Source organism: Acomys russatus, chromosome 20, assembly GCF_903995435.1.
Source record: "Acomys russatus chromosome 20, mAcoRus1.1, whole genome shotgun sequence".
NCBI classification, from domain to species: domain Eukaryota; kingdom Metazoa; phylum Chordata; class Mammalia; order Rodentia; family Muridae; genus Acomys; species Acomys russatus.
Genome location: NC_067156.1, coordinates 48,548,427 through 48,566,129, shown reverse-complemented (window position 1 = coordinate 48,566,129; position 17,703 = coordinate 48,548,427). Strand labels below are relative to the sequence as shown.

At 46.9% G+C, this 17,703-nt stretch overlaps 1 protein-coding gene across 1 annotated transcript in view; it reads right to left on the bottom strand.

Moving 5' to 3' along the window:
* Sh3tc2 (SH3 domain and tetratricopeptide repeats 2) overlaps positions 1-17,703 on the bottom strand; it is a 60,749-nt gene that overhangs the window by 14,683 nt on the left and 28,363 nt on the right. The window contains exons 9-12 of the mRNA XM_051163396.1: positions 13,764-13,897; positions 10,198-10,239; positions 8,377-10,074; positions 8,115-8,295 (exon numbers count right to left, since the gene is read on the bottom strand). Coding sequence (XP_051019353.1) covers positions 8,115-8,295; positions 8,377-10,074; positions 10,198-10,239; positions 13,764-13,897 — 2,055 coding nt within the window. The remainder of the gene's footprint in view (positions 1-8,114; positions 8,296-8,376; positions 10,075-10,197; positions 10,240-13,763; positions 13,898-17,703) is intronic.

Here is a 17,703-nt window from a genome sequence, read left to right as displayed (position 1 = left end):
GCGGTAGGTCTGTGTGGTGGTTTGAGTGAGAACGCACCCCCATAGGCTCCTATGTTTGAAGAGGTGTGGTCTTGTTATAGGAGGTGTGGCCTTGTTAGAGGAGGTGTGGCCTTGTTAGAGGAGGTGTGGCTTTGCTAGAGGAGGTGCAACCTTGTTAGAAGAGGTTTGATTGAGAGGGCGGGGGCGAGGTTTCAAAAGCCTCCCATTGTCCCCAGTGCCCTCTGCACACACATTGCAGTTCTGATATGTGTGCTCTTAGCAGCATGCCTTCACTCTGCCGTCATGAACTCCAACCCTCTGAAAATAAAGCCTTATGCTTTTTTTTAAATAAGCTGCCTTGGTCGTTGCATTTTACCACAGCGGGAGAAAAATAACTAACACAGTCTGCGCGTGTCAGATGAAGACCGAGAACAAGATCCACAAAGACTTCTCCCACCCAGAGACTGAAACACTTGGTCCAGCTCCACTCCAGGTGTCACCTAGAAGGCAGCAAAGGCATTATTACCCTGTAGGTACTGACCTGTGAGCCAAACTTTTCATCACCTATGAGCCCCTCCCTCTTTAAACACCCATAAAGTGGTCACAGGCCACTAAGCCATTATAGCCATCAAGAAGGCAGAAGAGGGAAACCACCTGAAATAGGAAAATCAGGAATTTGAGAAAAGCCCAGTGAAACCGAGAGGCATGATGAGTGCGGACTCCAGCAGGCGGGGGCGGAGCCGATAGAAACTTAGCCACTCTCATCCTTGGAATCCCATGAGGTTTCGCTGCAGAATTACCTGCACACCGTCTTTATCTGAGGTGAGGGTTGCTAGTAGAGACCGTGTATGAAGCACGTGAGTACACGCACTATGGAATAGGAGCGGCAAGCTCTGAGCCCTGTGCTGAGCACGCGCCCCTGCCTGCTTCTGTGAGTGGCTCCCCTGGCATGCTGCCACACTGCTTTGTTTCTGGGCTGCCCAGAGCTGTTTTTGCAATACAGCTGCAGAGTGGAGAAGCGTTGACAGAGAACATGTGGCCCACAAAACCTGAAAAATTTACTATCTGACTCTATTTTTTTTTTTTTTTTTTAAGCTTGCTAATGTGGGATGTGGTAGCTGGTGCCCATAATCCTAGCACTTTTGAGGTGGGAGCAGGAGAGTAAAGGTTCAAGGTCACCTTGCTCTAGGAGATTCTGTCTCAACAAAATAAAAAAGCAAATGAGTTGCCTAAGACTCAGACTATTGGCATTAACCCCTGCTAGTGGCCTCAGGGAAGACATTGGGCCACGTTAGCTATCTAATTTCACAAAACTTCTGGCCACGTGTGGTTGCCCTAAAGCAGACACACTGCTCAGCTAATAGTACATGTTCAACAGATGCTTTCTGCTAACCCAGTATTTTCTTTACAGATGCTTAATTGTAAGTGCCTGTTGAGAGGCCTGTTGAGATGTAACCACCCCCGCCCCCAGCCCACCCAACTCTGCATCCTTTCTCAGCGTGAGTCCCAGTGAGTCCCAGTGATCACCAACATCTGTCTACCTGTTAGTCACATGGTCCTATTGCTTTCTGGCTACTATTCCCTCTACCTGAGAGGCCGTTGACTACCGTCCTCCTCTTTTCAAACACCATACTTAGCCCTCGGGACTCTTGCCAAATGTTTTACCCAGATGACTTTTGTCACACAGTCTCCCCCCACCCCTTCCCAGAGTGCCCTCTGCTCTAAACCTGCCTTTGCTTGCTTTATCTTGGTGAGAAGGGAAATCCTTTGAGAGGAGCTGAAGAAATAGGTCCCTGGCCTTGGTCCTGTGGGTCGCGACCCCTCGGCAAGTCATCCTGCCTATCAAAGGTTTACATTACGATTCGTAACTGTAGCAAAATTACAGATTAGGAAGTAGCAACAAAATAATTTAATGGTGGGGGGAGGAGGAAGGGGTGATCACCACAACATGAGAAACTGTATTAAAGGGTCACAGCATTAGGAAGGTTGAGAAGTGTTAAGTTTCAAACCAGGGACAAGGGGCTGAGGTGCCTGTTTAACTTATGAAAGAGGACCAGGCCTCCAGGGTCTCCCAGCATCCTTCAGTCCCTACCTGTTACATGGTATGGCTGGTAGACCCCGCCCTCTACCCTAAACTCTCCAGCCCAGGGGCTGTGCTACCTTCCTCCCAGAGGCTCTTCCCTGTGAAAGTCAGGCATTTTGGTTACCTGCCCTTTTGTCCCTTTGGCCTAATTGGCTGCTGTACTTAGTTCCCTGTCTCTCCTTTCCCCTTCCCCTTCCCCTCCTCCTCTCCCCACAGGGCTCAGGGTCATGATGACCCTGGACTCTCCCGGACATGTCTGCCTCTGGCTATGCTCTCTCACGTGTCTATAATAAACTTTCTCCTCCACTATACCTATTATCAGTCATATCCTTTCCTTTCCTTTTTCTTTTTTTCTTTCTTTCTTTTTTTTTTTTTTTTTTCATTCAAGAACCACTAGTCCATGACAACATTAAGACTCACTTAATAAATCCTTCCTGGGAATCAACGCCAGGAGAAAATTTGCTCTGACTGTGTCGCTGGTGCTTCTGGGGACGTGAATATTACTGATTAGTGACTGCTTCCTCCAAAGAATTCAAATAAGAACTCTGAAAACTGAAACCACAGCATATTAAAATTTAAAAACCCTGGGGTTGGAGTGATGGCTAGGTGGCTAACAGCACCAGCTGCTCTTCCAGAGAACCAGAGTTCAGTTCCCAGTACCCACATGGCAGCTCACAATCGTTTGTAACTCCAGTTCCAGAAGATCTAATGCCTTCTTCTGACCTCCACCAGCACCAGGCACATAAATCGTATGCAGACACACATGCGGGGAAATTACCCACACACATAAACTAAACCAAATGAAATGTTTACAATTAAAGGACCTGGATCTGGTTCAGCTTCTAGAACAATGAGGCAAGGATCTTGGAAAATCCAGGCCTGGAAGAAAGCAATGAAAACACAGGCAACGTGTTTTCTAAATCAGCCTTTCCCTGGAAAGTCTGTTCAAATGTCAGCTTTATTTTGTTGATGCCTGCTGCAGGGATCAGGATGAGTTTGGATTCCCTAAAAATTCATCCCAGAGAAGGGTCAGTTTGACCTGAGATGGTCTCTGAAATCCTGCATCCAGAGAGCTCGTTTTTATTGGACATTACTCAGAGTTCACTCATTTAAAAACAAAACAAAACAAAAAAACCTTTTTTCTGTGCAGTGTTTACCAAAAAATCAGAAGGATATGTGAACATTGTCACTATCTGATATAAATAAAGTTTGGACAAATAAGAATCTAGGGCTGAAGCCAGGCGTGGTGGCACACACCTTTAATCCCAGTACTCGGGAGGCAGAGGCAGGTGGATCACTGTGGGATCGAGGCCAGCCTGGTCTACAAAGCGAGTCTGGGATGGCCAAGGCTAACACAGAGAGACTCTGTCTTGAAAAAAAAAAAATCTAGGGCTGAGAATGCAGCTCAGTGGTAGAACATTTGCACAGCATTTGTGAGGCCCTGGGTTCACTCCTCAGCATCACCAGAATGTAGTGGTTCAGACTTTTAATTCTAGCACTTGGAAGGCAGAGGCAGGTGGGTCTCTGAGTCAGAGGCCAGCCTGGTCTACAGAGGGAGTTCCATGACAGCCAAGCCTACCCAGAGAAACCCTATCTCGAAAAACCAATAAAATAAAACAGAAAAATGACTTATGCAAGAATTTCCCCAAAAGAGCATAGAAACCCCATGAACAATGTTCAACATCTTTAGTCACTAAGGAAATGCAGATTAAAACCACAGTGGAAAAAAAATGAGATTCCATCCCATCTCCTGCAACTAGGATGGCAAAAATGAAATGCGTACAACAGCAAATACAATGAAGACATGGGAGCACTGCTCATAAGGGTAGCAAATGATGCAACCTCTTTGGAAAATATTCTGTAGTTCCTGAAATACTTAAACATAAACTTATGAGTGGCTTATAATTCTGTAATCCCACCCCTAGGTCCATACTTAAGACACAATCCCATCTCCACTTGTTCACAAATACCCATTCTATCACAGCCACAAAATAAACACAACCATCCACTAAGGAATAAATAAACAAACATGGCATAGCCACTGAATATTTTTCTGCAATAAAAATAAAGAAGAGTGGGCCAGTAAGATCGCTCAGCAGGCAACGGCTCTTGCTGCCAAGCCTGACAGTTTAAATTCAATCCCCAGGGCCCACTTAAAGAAGAGAAGGGACTGACCTTCACACATACAATGTCACACAGAAAATAAACAAACGGGGGGGGGGGTTAAACACAATGGAATACTGACATAGACCACAAATGAGCCTTGAAAACACCATCCTGTGGGAAAGAAAACAGTCACAAAACTGATCGCATTTGTAGCTAGTGTCAACAGGGACACACGGGAGACTTGCGGATTCCAGTGCTAGGTGCCAGTGGAGAGTGAAGAGTCCTTGCTAATGGTGATTTCAGGGTTTGAAGGAGGTGGCCTGAAGATGATTGGCAGTTTGGCAGCATGAAGACTTAACACAGCTACGTGTACATTCTAAAAACTAAAACATTATGTTGAGGTGCAAATTAAATTGTAAAGGCTCAGCTGTATTGCATGTGGTTAAACTTCTTTGATGCTGTTATCAAGACTTCCTGAAATGACCAGTATCTGCCTGATACCTGCAAGAGCAAAGCACACTCTCACACAGTGGAGGCTGTGTGGGATAAGTGCTTTGGATGTTTTTATTCCTAACTATGAGACTCCCCAGTGCTTACCATAGTACCTGAAATTTCAGAAAGGCTCCCATGGTGTAATAAAATGCTTACTCAGAGACAGATTCCATCAGGGAGACAGAGAAGTGGACCAGAAGCCTCAACCCTAACGATGAAGCTATACGAAAAAGATACCCACTGGTAAAGAGAGAAAAATCCCTTTTCTCCAAATGGAGTCCTACTAGGTGTATTAATCAGACTGCAGGGCAGGCCCCACCCAGTAGTTGGCTGGCATAAAACAAACCCATTGGGTTTTTTTGTTTGTTTGTTTTTGGTTTTTGGTTTGGGACTGTTCATTTCATATTGCTTTGTTTTGTCATTTCTTTTTCCATTATTGGTCTTTTGCTTGTTTGTTTTGATGATTTTCATTTTTATTGTTTCCCAACCCCCCCCTTAAGTTTTTTTTGTTTGTTTCTTGGGATTTTTTGGGGGTTGGGTTGGGTTGCGTTTTTTTGAAGAGAGAGAAAACAGAACATAAAATTGGATAAGTGGGAAGGTGGAGAGAATCTGAGAGGAGTTGGGGGAGGGAAAAACATGATTAAAATATGAAATAGTATAAAAATACTATGAAAATAATGCAAACAAAAATACACTGAATTGCATAGAAGTTTTATCAAAATCCTTCACGTGTAACTAAGGTATGTGGATTATATTTTCTATGCTGAGAACATAATATAGAGAACATGAAATATAACCTCTCATGCATAACCCTCAATGCTGGTTTAAGTTGTTTTTGTTTTTTCTTTTACTGTAACTCATTTTAGGGGGGAAATTCTTATTTGGGGAACCAATCACTTTGTCCTAATATATATTTAGAACTTGGTTCCTTATTCATGAGAACTCCCTAAGGAGAGGCCCATGCTGTTAGACACCTAACACTGCACAGACCAGGATCAAAAAAAGAAACAAAAAAAAAAAAAAAACCCAAAACAGATGTTTGCAATGGCACCTGAACTCCCATTGATGCCACTGACCACTAATCTTGTCACTAGACACTAGAAAGCCTGCCTCCACACGCCAAGCCCTTTCTTTCCTTATGTGAGCCCTAAGCAACCCAGCCAGTGGCTCCTTTTGGCAACAAAAGCCCTGTTTGTTCTTAACTATCAGCATGCAGGGCTGCACACGGTGGCAACGCACGGGTGGTGAGCCCGTGGGCCAACCAACTCGGCAGTAACCACTCAGCCGCCTAAATAAGCACAAAGCAACCTGACCATACTGTGGAGTGTTTCAGAGCCCCCCCCAAAAAAACACCTTAAGTTTCTGACTTCATGTCCCCCTGTATATGTCAAAATTCTCTCCTGGCACCAAAAGCAAAGGCAGTGGGGAGCTTAGCCAATGTCGCATTTTTGAGTGAGGAGAGATACATAAAGAGAGTTCGCTGTGTGATTAACTATTGTCTGATTGCCTGCACACCCACAGTTACCATGGCACCTGTGCTGGTTAGTTTTATGTCAACTTGACATAGATGCTAGAGTCATCTGAGAGGAGGGAGCTTCAGTCAAAAAAAAAAAAAAAATGCCTCTATAAAATCAGGCTGTAGGGCTGGAGACATGGCTCGGAGGTTAAGAGCACTGACTGCTCTTCTAGAGGTCCTGAGTTCAATTCCCAGCAACCACCTGGTGGCTCACAACCATCTATAATGTGATCTGATGCCCTCTTCCAGCCTGCAGGTGTACATGCAAACAGTGCTGTATACATAATAATAAATAAATCTTTTTAAAAAATCAGGCTGTAGGCAAGCTTGTAGGGTATTTTCTGAATTATTAGTTGATGAGGCGGGGGGGGGGGTGGGGTGCAGCCTATTATGGTGGTACCATTCCTGAGCTGATGATCGTACAAGCAGGCTGAGCAAGCCATGAGGAACAAGCCAGTAAGCAGCACCCCTCCATGGCCTTCACATCAGCTCCTGTCTCCAGGTTCTCTTTGCTTGACTTCCTGCCCTGACTTCCTTCAATGATGGACTATGATGTGAAAGCCGAATAAGTCCTTTCCTCCCCAACATGGGCATGATATTTCATCTCAACAATAGAAACCCTAACAAGGGTTGTGCCTAAGAAGCAAAAGCTAGCCTTGAACTCACCTCCCCTCCACTGCCTCCCTGACCGAGACTAGCGAGTATTCCCACCCTATTTCAGAAGCCACTAAGAATTATGAATGCAACATTATGACACAAAAATCTGTCGCAAAGTGAGATGAGAGATTTTTAAACCTCTGTGGGGTTTCCGAGGCTTGTTGTAAGAGACAGATCTGCAGGCTGCCCCACCAGTAAATGAGAATCCCAGTGTACTTCAACTGGTGAAAGAGCATGTGGCAAGGTGGTGGGTGAGGAGACTTCAAGCAACAATGGTCTAAAGGATGCTTGACTATAGCTTTGCAAAACTGAAGGTTTTCTAGAGACCACTGTGGTAATTTAAATGAAAATGGCCCCATAGTCTCACAGGGACTGGCACTATTGGGAGTTGTGGCCTTTGGGAAAGGTATGTCACTGGGGGCAGGCTTTGAGGTCTCAGAAGGCCAAGCCAGGCCTACTGTGTCTCAATCACTTCCTCCTGTCTGTGGATCCAGATGCAGAGCTCTCAGCTGCCTCTACAGCACCATGTCTGCCTGTGTGCCACTATGCTTCCCGCCATGATGACAATGGACCAAACCTCTAAACTGTAAGCCAGCCCGAATTAGATGTTTTTTCTTTCTAAGAGTTGCCTTGCTCATGGTGTCTCTTCACAGCAATAAAACCTTAACTAAGACAAGCACCAAAAAGTCAGTCACAGAAGAAAGTCTATTACACAGTATTCTCCAACAGCCAAGTGCTGAATCTACCCTTTCACTCCCATGTATTTATTCTGAGGCTCAACCACAGGTGGAAGTAGACATGGCTTCCTAAGTCCAGTTCCATCTTAAAGATGAGGTCCCAATCAAGCATTTTTTTAACCATAAAATTTTACACCCCTGTCTCACAGCATTTAGTTAACTTTGTATCCTTTCTTGAACCCTAATTGTCTTTAAACAGAGAAGCCCTCCTGAAGTATAACTGGCCCCCTTTGAATTATGCATTCTCAGCCAGTCAAGATAGATTCTAAGAGTGACATTGTTACAGAGACTATATTTCAGGGAGTTTAATGCATTCATTTCTCACACTGGTACTGTAAGGTAAATGCCATTATCACCCTCCTCTGACCAATGAGAAAACCAAGGTATAGCTTGTCCCAGGCCACAGAACTCCCAACTGATGGGTAGTGCTGCATGGCAGGTGCAGGACCTGCAGGGTTCCAACATATTATCCATGTACCCACATGCATTTGGACTTGCCTTCTTGAGAGAAAGAACACCATTTCTCCACAAAGCAGGGACTCACCTGGACGTGTTAAGGTTTCTATAAAGCTGCCCAAGGGACTCCAGTAACTGCCCCTCCATCTCCCGGTCCCTGAGTTGCTGAGCCAGTGCCAGCCAGTGCTCGTGATAGGTAATGCATGCATCAGGGTTTGGGGACACTGAGCTGTAGAAGTGGCAGAGGGACTTGGTGACCTGAAGTTGACCTGAACATAAAGCAGGGACAGGAATGAGATACCACCAAAGCATGCACCAAGCATGCTCCCAGCAATATGGCAGATACTCACTGTTTAGGTGCCGGTGCCTCAAGCCAAACAGCAAAGCCATTTCATAACAAAGGCGGCTGTGGACCAGCTGGTGTCCAGACACCAGAGCTTGGCCCAACCAGAGTAACACTTGTACCAATTCCATGTCTGTCTCCTTGCTGGCTTGGAGTTCAGAATACAGCCGGACAGCCTGCAGGAGATAGCCCCTGGCTGACTGCTGCATGCAGGACTTGAGGGTCAGGTGCCCAAGATTGGCCATAGACACAGCCTGGTTATGCACATTCCCCATCTCCCGGGCTCTGATCAAAGCTCGGAGATAGCTCTTGGCTGCCCTGCTTGTCCGGCCTTCATCTTGAAATGCAAGTCCCAGGAGGTTATGGACCACTCCCTTTTGGGTCACACAGTCTGTCTCCCTCAAGGAACAGAGTAGCGGTTCAAGGATCTCCAAAGCTTTCTTTGTCTGCCTGGCTAAGAGATAAGCCCATGCCAGACAGAGAGAAGATTCGAAAGCTTCTTGCTCACCCAGTAGGTTCCCTAACAGCTGGGCCTGGCTCAGGTAGTAGACAGCACCATCAGGAGACCTGTGCTGGAGGTACATTTTGGACAGGATGAGACACAAAGTCCTCTGGATGTTCAGGTCAGTCTGCTCTTCACAGGCAGCCAGGGCCTGCCTAAGGCTTGGGCAGGCCAGTGCAGAAACGTCACCCCAGCTTGAGGAAGGAACACCAAGAATCTTAGTGGCATTCTGGAGAACCAAATAGGCCTGCCAAATGGAAGCAGACATCCCCCGGGCACTCTGGGGACCACGTTTCTGAACAGAGGCCATTGCAAGATGTGGAAGATACTTGTTGTCGTACAGAAAACTCAACATGGTGGCTGTAGCCTCGGAAGTAGGGGAGTGTCCGGAAAGGAGCTGCAGACGCTCTGCAAATGGCAGAACCTCCTCGTGCCGGCCAAGGCTCAGGAGCAATCGGATGGCCAGGAAGCAGGACCTAGCCTCCAGAGGGCCGCTTCCCACCACAATCCCTTGGCGCAGCACGTAGGTCACCACATCAAGCTCAGTCTTGGCACTGAACTCGCGGTCCGGCAGGCAGGCCAGAAGAGCGCCTGCCTTTTCAAGCAAGGCTGGCCCTTTATGTCTCAGCCTCTGTCTCAGGTAGATGGCTGCCAAGTTGATGTATAGAGCAGCCACCAGGGAGATGTCCTCAAATGCCCCGTCAAGGACTCGAATGGCCTCCTCAAAGTACACCCTAGCCTGGGAAAGTTTGATCTTTCTGATACTTAGTCGACCTAGGAGGAAGCAGAGCCGGGCATGGGCCCACGTCATGTGCCTCATCTTGGCCCACTTTCTTGAAGTCTCTAGGTAGGTCATTAGCTCGTCCTCCTCAGTAAAGCTGTAAAAGGAGGAAGTAAGGAAAGAGAAGGAGAAGTCATAGAGGCTCTTAAAGTGGTCGGTGTAGCCTTCATGATCCAGAAAAGCCAAAATGGGAGCAAAGTGCTCCACCTCATCCTCTTCCAAGCTATAGCTTAGGTCCATGAACAGTTCCGGGTCATCGAGGTCATCAGGCTCTGGGAGGTGATAGCTGTCCGAGGAGGCTGACAGGAGCTCCTCCTCGAGGCTGGACTCCACAGAACTGCTGGAACGTCTGGAGCTCACAGTCTGCCGCTCCACCCAGGTCCCATTAGACCTGCCCTCCTTGAAGCCTTCAGGCTGAGCTGCTGTAAGGACAGGCAGAGTTGAGTGTCCCTGAGCACCTGCAACTAGGGCAGTCAGCTCCTGGCAAAAGGCTAGATGAGCTGACCTACAGATAAGGGGTTGGTCTCAGCATGATCGCTACTCACCGCTCAGATCATTCTGGAGATTCTGGATGGATGCAAACTCACCTAGGTGGAGATGAAGGACAGACTTAGCATTAGGCCAGAACAAGTCATCGGGCCGCTGACCTCTGAGGAGCTTAATAGGAATGGGCAGTCTTAACCTGCTCAACATCAGCTTCAGAGTTTCTACCATTCTGTTTAGCTCATATGCTTTACGGTAGAGGACTCAGATAAACGTGTGATATAAGTCAGAGAAGAATATGAGGAAACAAGAGGTGTGAGTATGGAGCTGTTAAAACAATCCAGAGAGATGCAAATCTCTCAGTTACTTTATATCAGAGCTAGGGAGAACAGTAAGCACAGGCCACTTCTAACACTATGCTGCAGGGAATTGGTTCCGCTTCCTCCCTGCTCTCTCTCCCTCCCCTCCCTGCTTCCTTCTTGCTCTCCCTCCCTCCCCCCCTGCTCTCCCTCCCTCCCCTCCCTGCTTCCTCCTTGTTCTCCCTCCCCTCCCTGCTTCCTTCTTGCTCTCCCTCCCTCCCCCCTGCTCTCCCTCCCTTCCCCCCTGCTCTCCCTCCCTCCCCTCCCTGCTTCCTCCTTGTTCTCCCTCCCCTCCCTGCTTCCTTCTTGCTCTCCCTCCCTCCCCCCCCCCGCTCTCCCTCCCTCCCCTCCCTGCCTCCTCCTTGTTCTCCCTCCCCTCCCTGCTTCCTCCCTGTTCTCCCTCCCCTTCCTGCTTCCTTCCTGCTCCCCTTCCCCTTCTTGCTCTCCTTCCCCTTCTTGTTTCCTTCCTGCTCTCCCTCCCCTCCCTGCTTCCTTCCTGCACCCCCCTCATGCCCCCATTTGACAGACAGGAGTTCTGTGTGCATTAAAAAGTGGCAAGACTGGGAACCTTAAGTGAGCAGTTTCAAGGGACAATAATGTGTATCTGAGCCCCCCAGGTTTGTTCCCTCAAATAATTTGATGGGATAAGGCATATGGCTTTAGATATTTTGACCTTGAGTTAGTCACAGCTATAGTGGGAGAATGAAGTAGGTCTGGATCCAAGAAGGAGAGTGGAAACTGCAAACACAGATTTGTGATTCACAGCAAAACACAAGGCTTTGGCCCAAGTCCCGGGACTGCTGTGATCACACAGGTGAAGTATTTAAAGGCAAAGGAAAACAAGATGGGGGAAGGGGTGTATTACTAAGTATGTCAATATTTCAAGAAAAGAAAGAAAGAAAGAATGAAAGAAAGGCAGAGAACTGAGAGAAGCATAAAGGCCAAATGACTTATATGCAATCACTCAATGTCACAAAAGTGGGACGAAAACAAAACAAAAAAAGTTAGGTAAGAATGAAGAAAATGCACAGGATCCACACAAGAAAAGCAATGTTCTTGACTAAAGGGTCTCACAATGAGACTGTGAAGGTCAGGGCCACACAACCCTCACGACAGCAATGACTAGAGGCAAGTTTCTACCTTTTCCTGGCAAAAAGAGCAGCAAGGTGGCCCCCATATCTTGAATCAGAGAACTCTAGGGACCAGTAGCCCCCCCCCCCCCACACCAGGCCAAGACATTTTCTGGTCTCCTGTGGGGAGAGCTTCTGGGACTGTCATTGTAGATACTCAAATCTGCACCTTAGAAAAGGTGAAAGGCCCCATAGCCAAAGCTGGAAGAGCTAAGGAGTTTGGCTCAGAAAGCTGTTTGCACTCTCTTGCCTCTCCAATGCTGAAGGACATACGCCCATCTTAATGCAGCCATTTCTCCTGGAACCAGGACATTGAGAGCACATGTTATACTCATCACAAGAGCAGACTCGAAAGAATCACCCCTTTCCTAGGGCATCAGCCCCCAAGGCAGCTGGTGTTTACTAATAATCTGCTTCCCCTACTGATTGACTTGAGGCTGGGGTCTACACAACCATAAGGCATAGTCCATACTCAGCAGAGTTGACTGCTGGTCTTTAAACAAGAAGTGACATGCTTCCTAGGACCTGGTTTGGGATCTTCCGATCAATGGGTCAACAGTAAACAGATCTCTTTGAAGCAAGTCCTGTCATCAGCCATTGTTCCCCTCCCTCTCCCAGAGCAAGCACTCCTTGATATTCAGAGTTCCACTCCTCCTACCAGCTCCAGCTTCCTGCCTGAGTCCAGCAGATCTGAGAAAGTTTTGCTAGGTGTGAGCACCGATATTTGGAGTTTGTATTCCTCACAAGGCTCTCTATAGCTGAAGAAAGCCTCCAGTTGCCTCTCTTCCCAGGAACGGGTCTGAGACCCCCCCTTCCATGGAGAATCTCTGGCTATTCCTATGAAATGACAACCCATCTAAGTCATCCTCATAGAAGCAGACACTGTCACTGAAGAGCTAGGAGAAAAAAAAACATTTCCTCAGGGACTTTAGTGACTATACTTCCTCCCACAAGGCAATGGGCCTTTTCCGTCATAAGGAAATCACTGCCATTTGTTTGTTCGTTCATTCCTCATCCCGTCATTCATTCCACATTGCCAAAAACTGCGTTGGGCAAGGTAGATCCACTGCTGAGACTGATGCATCCAACAATGCAGGGCCATCTCATATCTGAGGTGCTGTGATGAAACAGGCTGCCCTGGCTAGCAGGTATCCTGGCTCGGACACTAACATTCTTGCGCCTCAGTTTCCTAATCTGTAAAATAAGGGGAGAAATTTTTATCTGAGGTCTCTTCCCAGATATCTATGTGATTTGTGATTCGGTACCTAGTCAGCCCTGGGACTTTTAGCCATGACTCAGGAAGTTCTTCCTTTGGGCCAGGGCAGCTGACCATCCATGGTAAAGGCAAGTTGCTTTTATCATGTGTCGTGGTTGCCAGGTAACACGATGTATGTACTCCAGAAAGATCTAAAACCTATAAGGAGACTGCTAATCAAGTGTGAGCCAGGCCATCAAGTAGACAGTGACTGCAGCCTCGAATTCCTAGAGATCTACTCTAACGCTAATTACTGGCCCCCAAGATCTAGTTGCTGCCCAGACCAGCACATTCTCACGTTCACCTATCTTTGTTGTGTAAACCTTGCTCGACCTATTTAAAGTTGACTGGCTGAATAAATGCCTACACACCTGGGCCTGGCAGAGTGAGGAGGTGTGGCCAAAGTTCTTGGGCTTCGAGGACAGAAGGATCTTGGGAAAGAGGAGACAGCTACAGGAAGAAGACAAAGGGAAGAAGAGGTCACGATGGGTTAGCTTGGAGAGAAGCACACGGCTGGATCAGCGTGGATGGAGGGACGCCGCCTAGATGAAGAGCGTTAGCAAGTATTTTTTGGATTATGGATGGAAAGGAGCCCAGATAGGAATGGTTAAAGCATATGGTCTGTGATGGGGGCTGGGAAGTGATAAGGACAGTTTAGAGGGTTAATATCTGCTAAGTCCCAGGTAAAATGAGGCTAAGCTAAAATACAACAGGTGTCTGTGTCTCTATTGATTATGGTAGTGGGTTAAATAATACTGCCGCAATGACCATAGGTTAATTTTATAATAAATGTTAGATATTTTATATTTACTACAATACTGGCTATGGGCTCTTTTCTGTTGTTCCAGAGCCTGGGCTTTCTCTGGGGTCTGAGGAGCACTCACTCAGCCTGTAGACGGAGGCGATGTCGGTGTGAGCAAGTGCACACAGGAAGCTGGAACACTCAGCCTTCCTGTCACTTCCCGGAGCCCAGAGAGAACATCTTTCCTCATCACTGAGGAAGGCAGAGTTCTTGCTCCTGCATGGGGTAGAAGAGAGACACAGGTCAGAGCTGGGCTGAAACTGCCCATCTTCCTCTCTCCACACAAGGATGTAGTAAGGCTTAGAAAGGCAGGCTTGCCCGTAGTTGGCATCATCTCCGCGCTGCTGGAGAAGAGAGGGAAGCTAAATGGAGGGGAACGGGTCAAAGAGAGGATAGAAATGCCCTTGTATTAAAATTCCATCTCCCCAGAGAAAGAAAGCCCTGTCCCTCAACCCTTAATGACATCTGATTGCAACTGGAGCAATGGGAATTGGTGCCTGGATACTAAGGGTTTAAGGAAACCATATTTTACTTTCCGGTGAAGTCAGAGGCAAATGGTACCTATGCAGAAAGGCAGCAAAGAAACCTGCCCTGTGATCAGAAGGAATCTTGTGTGGTTGTCAAAGCTTGATTCCAGGAGACAAAACAGCACTATGTGACACTTAGAGAGGAAAGGAATTCCTGAGAGGCAGGAAATGAGTAGAGGGAGGGTCAGGGGGCTGGGGAAACAATCTTAAACAGAGGAGCTCTTCATGTGCAGCCTACCTACCTACCTACCAGCCACCTACCTAAAAACGTCTCATTTGCTTGTAAGAGGTTATTTTGAGAACTACAAATGGCTGACAAAGCACTCTGGTTAGCATTTATCTGACCATGCTGCAAGGTCACTTTCAAGCCAGTATGGGAGCTTACCCCTGTAATCCCAGCTGAGAGGCTGAGTCAGGAGGGCTGCCTTGAATTCAAGGTCAGACTGGACTATATAGTGAGTTTTAGGCAGTCAGCCTGGGCCGCAGAGTGTGACTGAGTCAGCAGTGTAGGACAGAGAGCAAGGTCGGGAAAGCCTTTGGCAAAGGTTGGGGAAATTAACACAGGAGAAAAAAAAACTGGCAATGAGGAAGGCCAGACACCACCATCACCCACATACCTCACACCCCACACCCTCAGCCAAGGCCAGATAGAACTGGCTGGAGCTATTGTCGCAGGTGCAGAGGCACTCCAGAGTGTCTGAAGGTGACCAGCCTGCGGTTCATTATAAACTTCGTCTTAAGAGAGAGCCCAAAGACTGAACACCAGAAAGCCCACCCTGTTCAACTGACTCCCCAAAATATGTGGTAGTGGGAGGCAAAAGCCCCATGCCTTGTGTCACATGACCCTTTCCACTTCTGACATTGCCTCCCTGGCCTGGCTTTCTCCCACCTTTGAAAGCGTATCTGTAGCCTTTTGCTGCTATGCACTGCTCCCGTTTGTTCAGTCCCTGGTTGTGAGCCTGGACATTCCAGCGGGTGCCCACTAGACCCCAAAGTCCAAGGATATCATTTCTCCCAAACAAAACAAAGCACGACAAACAGCAGCAGCAGCAACAACAACATCAGGTTCAGTACCAAACAACTTAAAAACCAAATCCCAAAAATTCATATTTGAAGGCTGCTGCCACACTGTTATTTAACCTCTACAGCTGCTCTTTAGGCAAGGATATTCATATCCCCTCTTCCAGATTAAAAAAAAAAAAAAAATACAGTTAAAAAAAAAAAGTTAGAGTTGATGATTGGGAAGTAAGAGAGCCTTTCTAGTCAGGGGAGGGGTCTGTGATGGCTTGCCGTGAGCAAACCCTTGCTGTCTGTCCCAGAGTACAGGCAAGCAAAGCAAACAAGTCCAGCAGCTGCAGGACCTGCTCAAGGTCACCCCCCTCACTGGCAAACATGCACTAGAGTGCTGTACTGACACCTGGCCTAGAGCTCTTCTCCCACACGTGTGAACTCCATCCTTGGTCGGCTCTCCAGATTTCTCCTAGTATTCTCAATTTTCAGCCTCAAAATAGCATACAGTTAAAACCTTCGGTTGGAATAACAATAGATACAATAGATAACAATAGGTCTAGAGTGGTGGCTCGGTGATTAAGCATGCACACTGTTCTGACATAGGATCTGAGTCCTGTTTCCAGCACCCACACTGGATGGCTCATGGCCACCTGTAACTCCACTTCCAACACCTACTAGCCTCCATGGGTAACACATGCACATGGTGCATGCAGACTCACATACATACACATAAACTTAAAAAAAACATAAATCTTAAAGTATCTATACTATGTTTGGATATATATATATATATTTCACATACTACATATATAAACCCAAGTTTTGCAGAAGCCTTAAATGTTACAATGTATTCTGAATTTGCCTGTTTATTTGCTATGTATCACAACTCTCTTTGTAAATTGTTTTTAACCCATGTTTGTCAGTGAGTATGATTCAAGAACCTGTTCAGAATTCCACAGTTGGAGGGTGGTAAAACCAAGACCAAAAGTGGTGCCTTGTCCATCAGCATCCATGCCCACTGCCTCAGAGCTGATCTACCAGTGCCCTGACTTCCAGGTGTTTAAAGAGAATCCAAGAAACATGATGACCTACGTTATGAATTTCTGAATGCAAAACAAAGCTAGTGAACCCAGCAAAGCACCCAGGAACACAGCATGTGCTCCAAGGCAACTCTCTTCTATACACATAAAAAAGAGAAATAGCTTAACCCCCTTAAACTTTAAGAGACAAAAGAGAAATCTTGGGGGTACAGGACAAAAGGAAAAGCCAAACCTGGGAGAGGTGAGAGCAGATGTCACAGACTGTAGTAGTTTAGCCTGGACATTGGGGCTCAAAACTGGGGTTCCCCAGGAACAGGAAACTTGATCTTGAGTCTGAGTGTAAGAGGGGGGTGGACATAAGCTCTTTCATAAATCCCACTGTTGAGAAAATATAAAAATGTCTAATGCTGGGCATGGTGGTGCACGCCTTTAATCCAGCACTCAGGAGGCAGAAGGAGGTGGATCAATGTGAGTTCAAGGCCAGCCTGGTTTACAAAGTGAGTCCAGGACAGCCAAGGCTATACAGAGAGACCCTATCTCGAAAAACAAACAAACAAAAAATGTCTAATGATGATGAAGGCTGTAACTATTACAGTGGTATTATCTAACCTGCTATCATAATCAATAAAAGACATAGACACCTGATAGATTTTAGAATACGACTTATTTTACCTGGGGCTGGGCAGATATTACCTCCTAAGCTATCTTGTTATCTTCCAGGTACCAGAGGAGAAAGAAGGTGCAGAGCTGCCATGGGCTAGAAAGAACCACATGGGCCAGGAGGAGAAACCCTGAGGCCCCGCGTGGAGAGAGGCGGCCCAGACGGAAAGCAGGTGCAAGTGTTTTGGGATTATGGATGGAAGTAGCCCAGGTAGCCATGATTAAAGCAGATGGCCAGGGATGGGGGCTGGAAGATAACGAGGTTGCTGAAGTGGAAATATCGGCCCAGCCCCATGTAAAATAATAACAAAATTAATAGCCTATATATGCAGCTTTCCTTACAGGGGGCTCCAAAATGTCTTACTGCCTGGCATTCTAGTCACACTCTTCACTTCACTGAGTCCTGAAAAACATCAGGCCCCAATGCCTACACCATTGGAGTGTGCGGGATGCTAGTGTGCAGGCACAGTGCAGGTACCACAGAGAACTCATACAGGGCCTAGGCCATGAGTTCCGGAGAAGCAACCGCAAAGGCTCCTCTTAGCAAGGAAGTTTTCTTTACTACAGGATTCGTGCAAGGTCAATCTTTTACAATATTGAAAAGCGGTTCACCTAATGAAAAGTACAAACCAAGAAATGCGAATTATGAAAAAAAAAAAAAAAACAAAAAAAAAAACCAGCAGAATCCCAAAGAAGCCAATGACAGGCACAAAGCCGGAAGCAACAGCCATCCACAGGCTGACTTACAATGCCTGGTTAGAACAAAGAAACAGAAGAAGGGGAT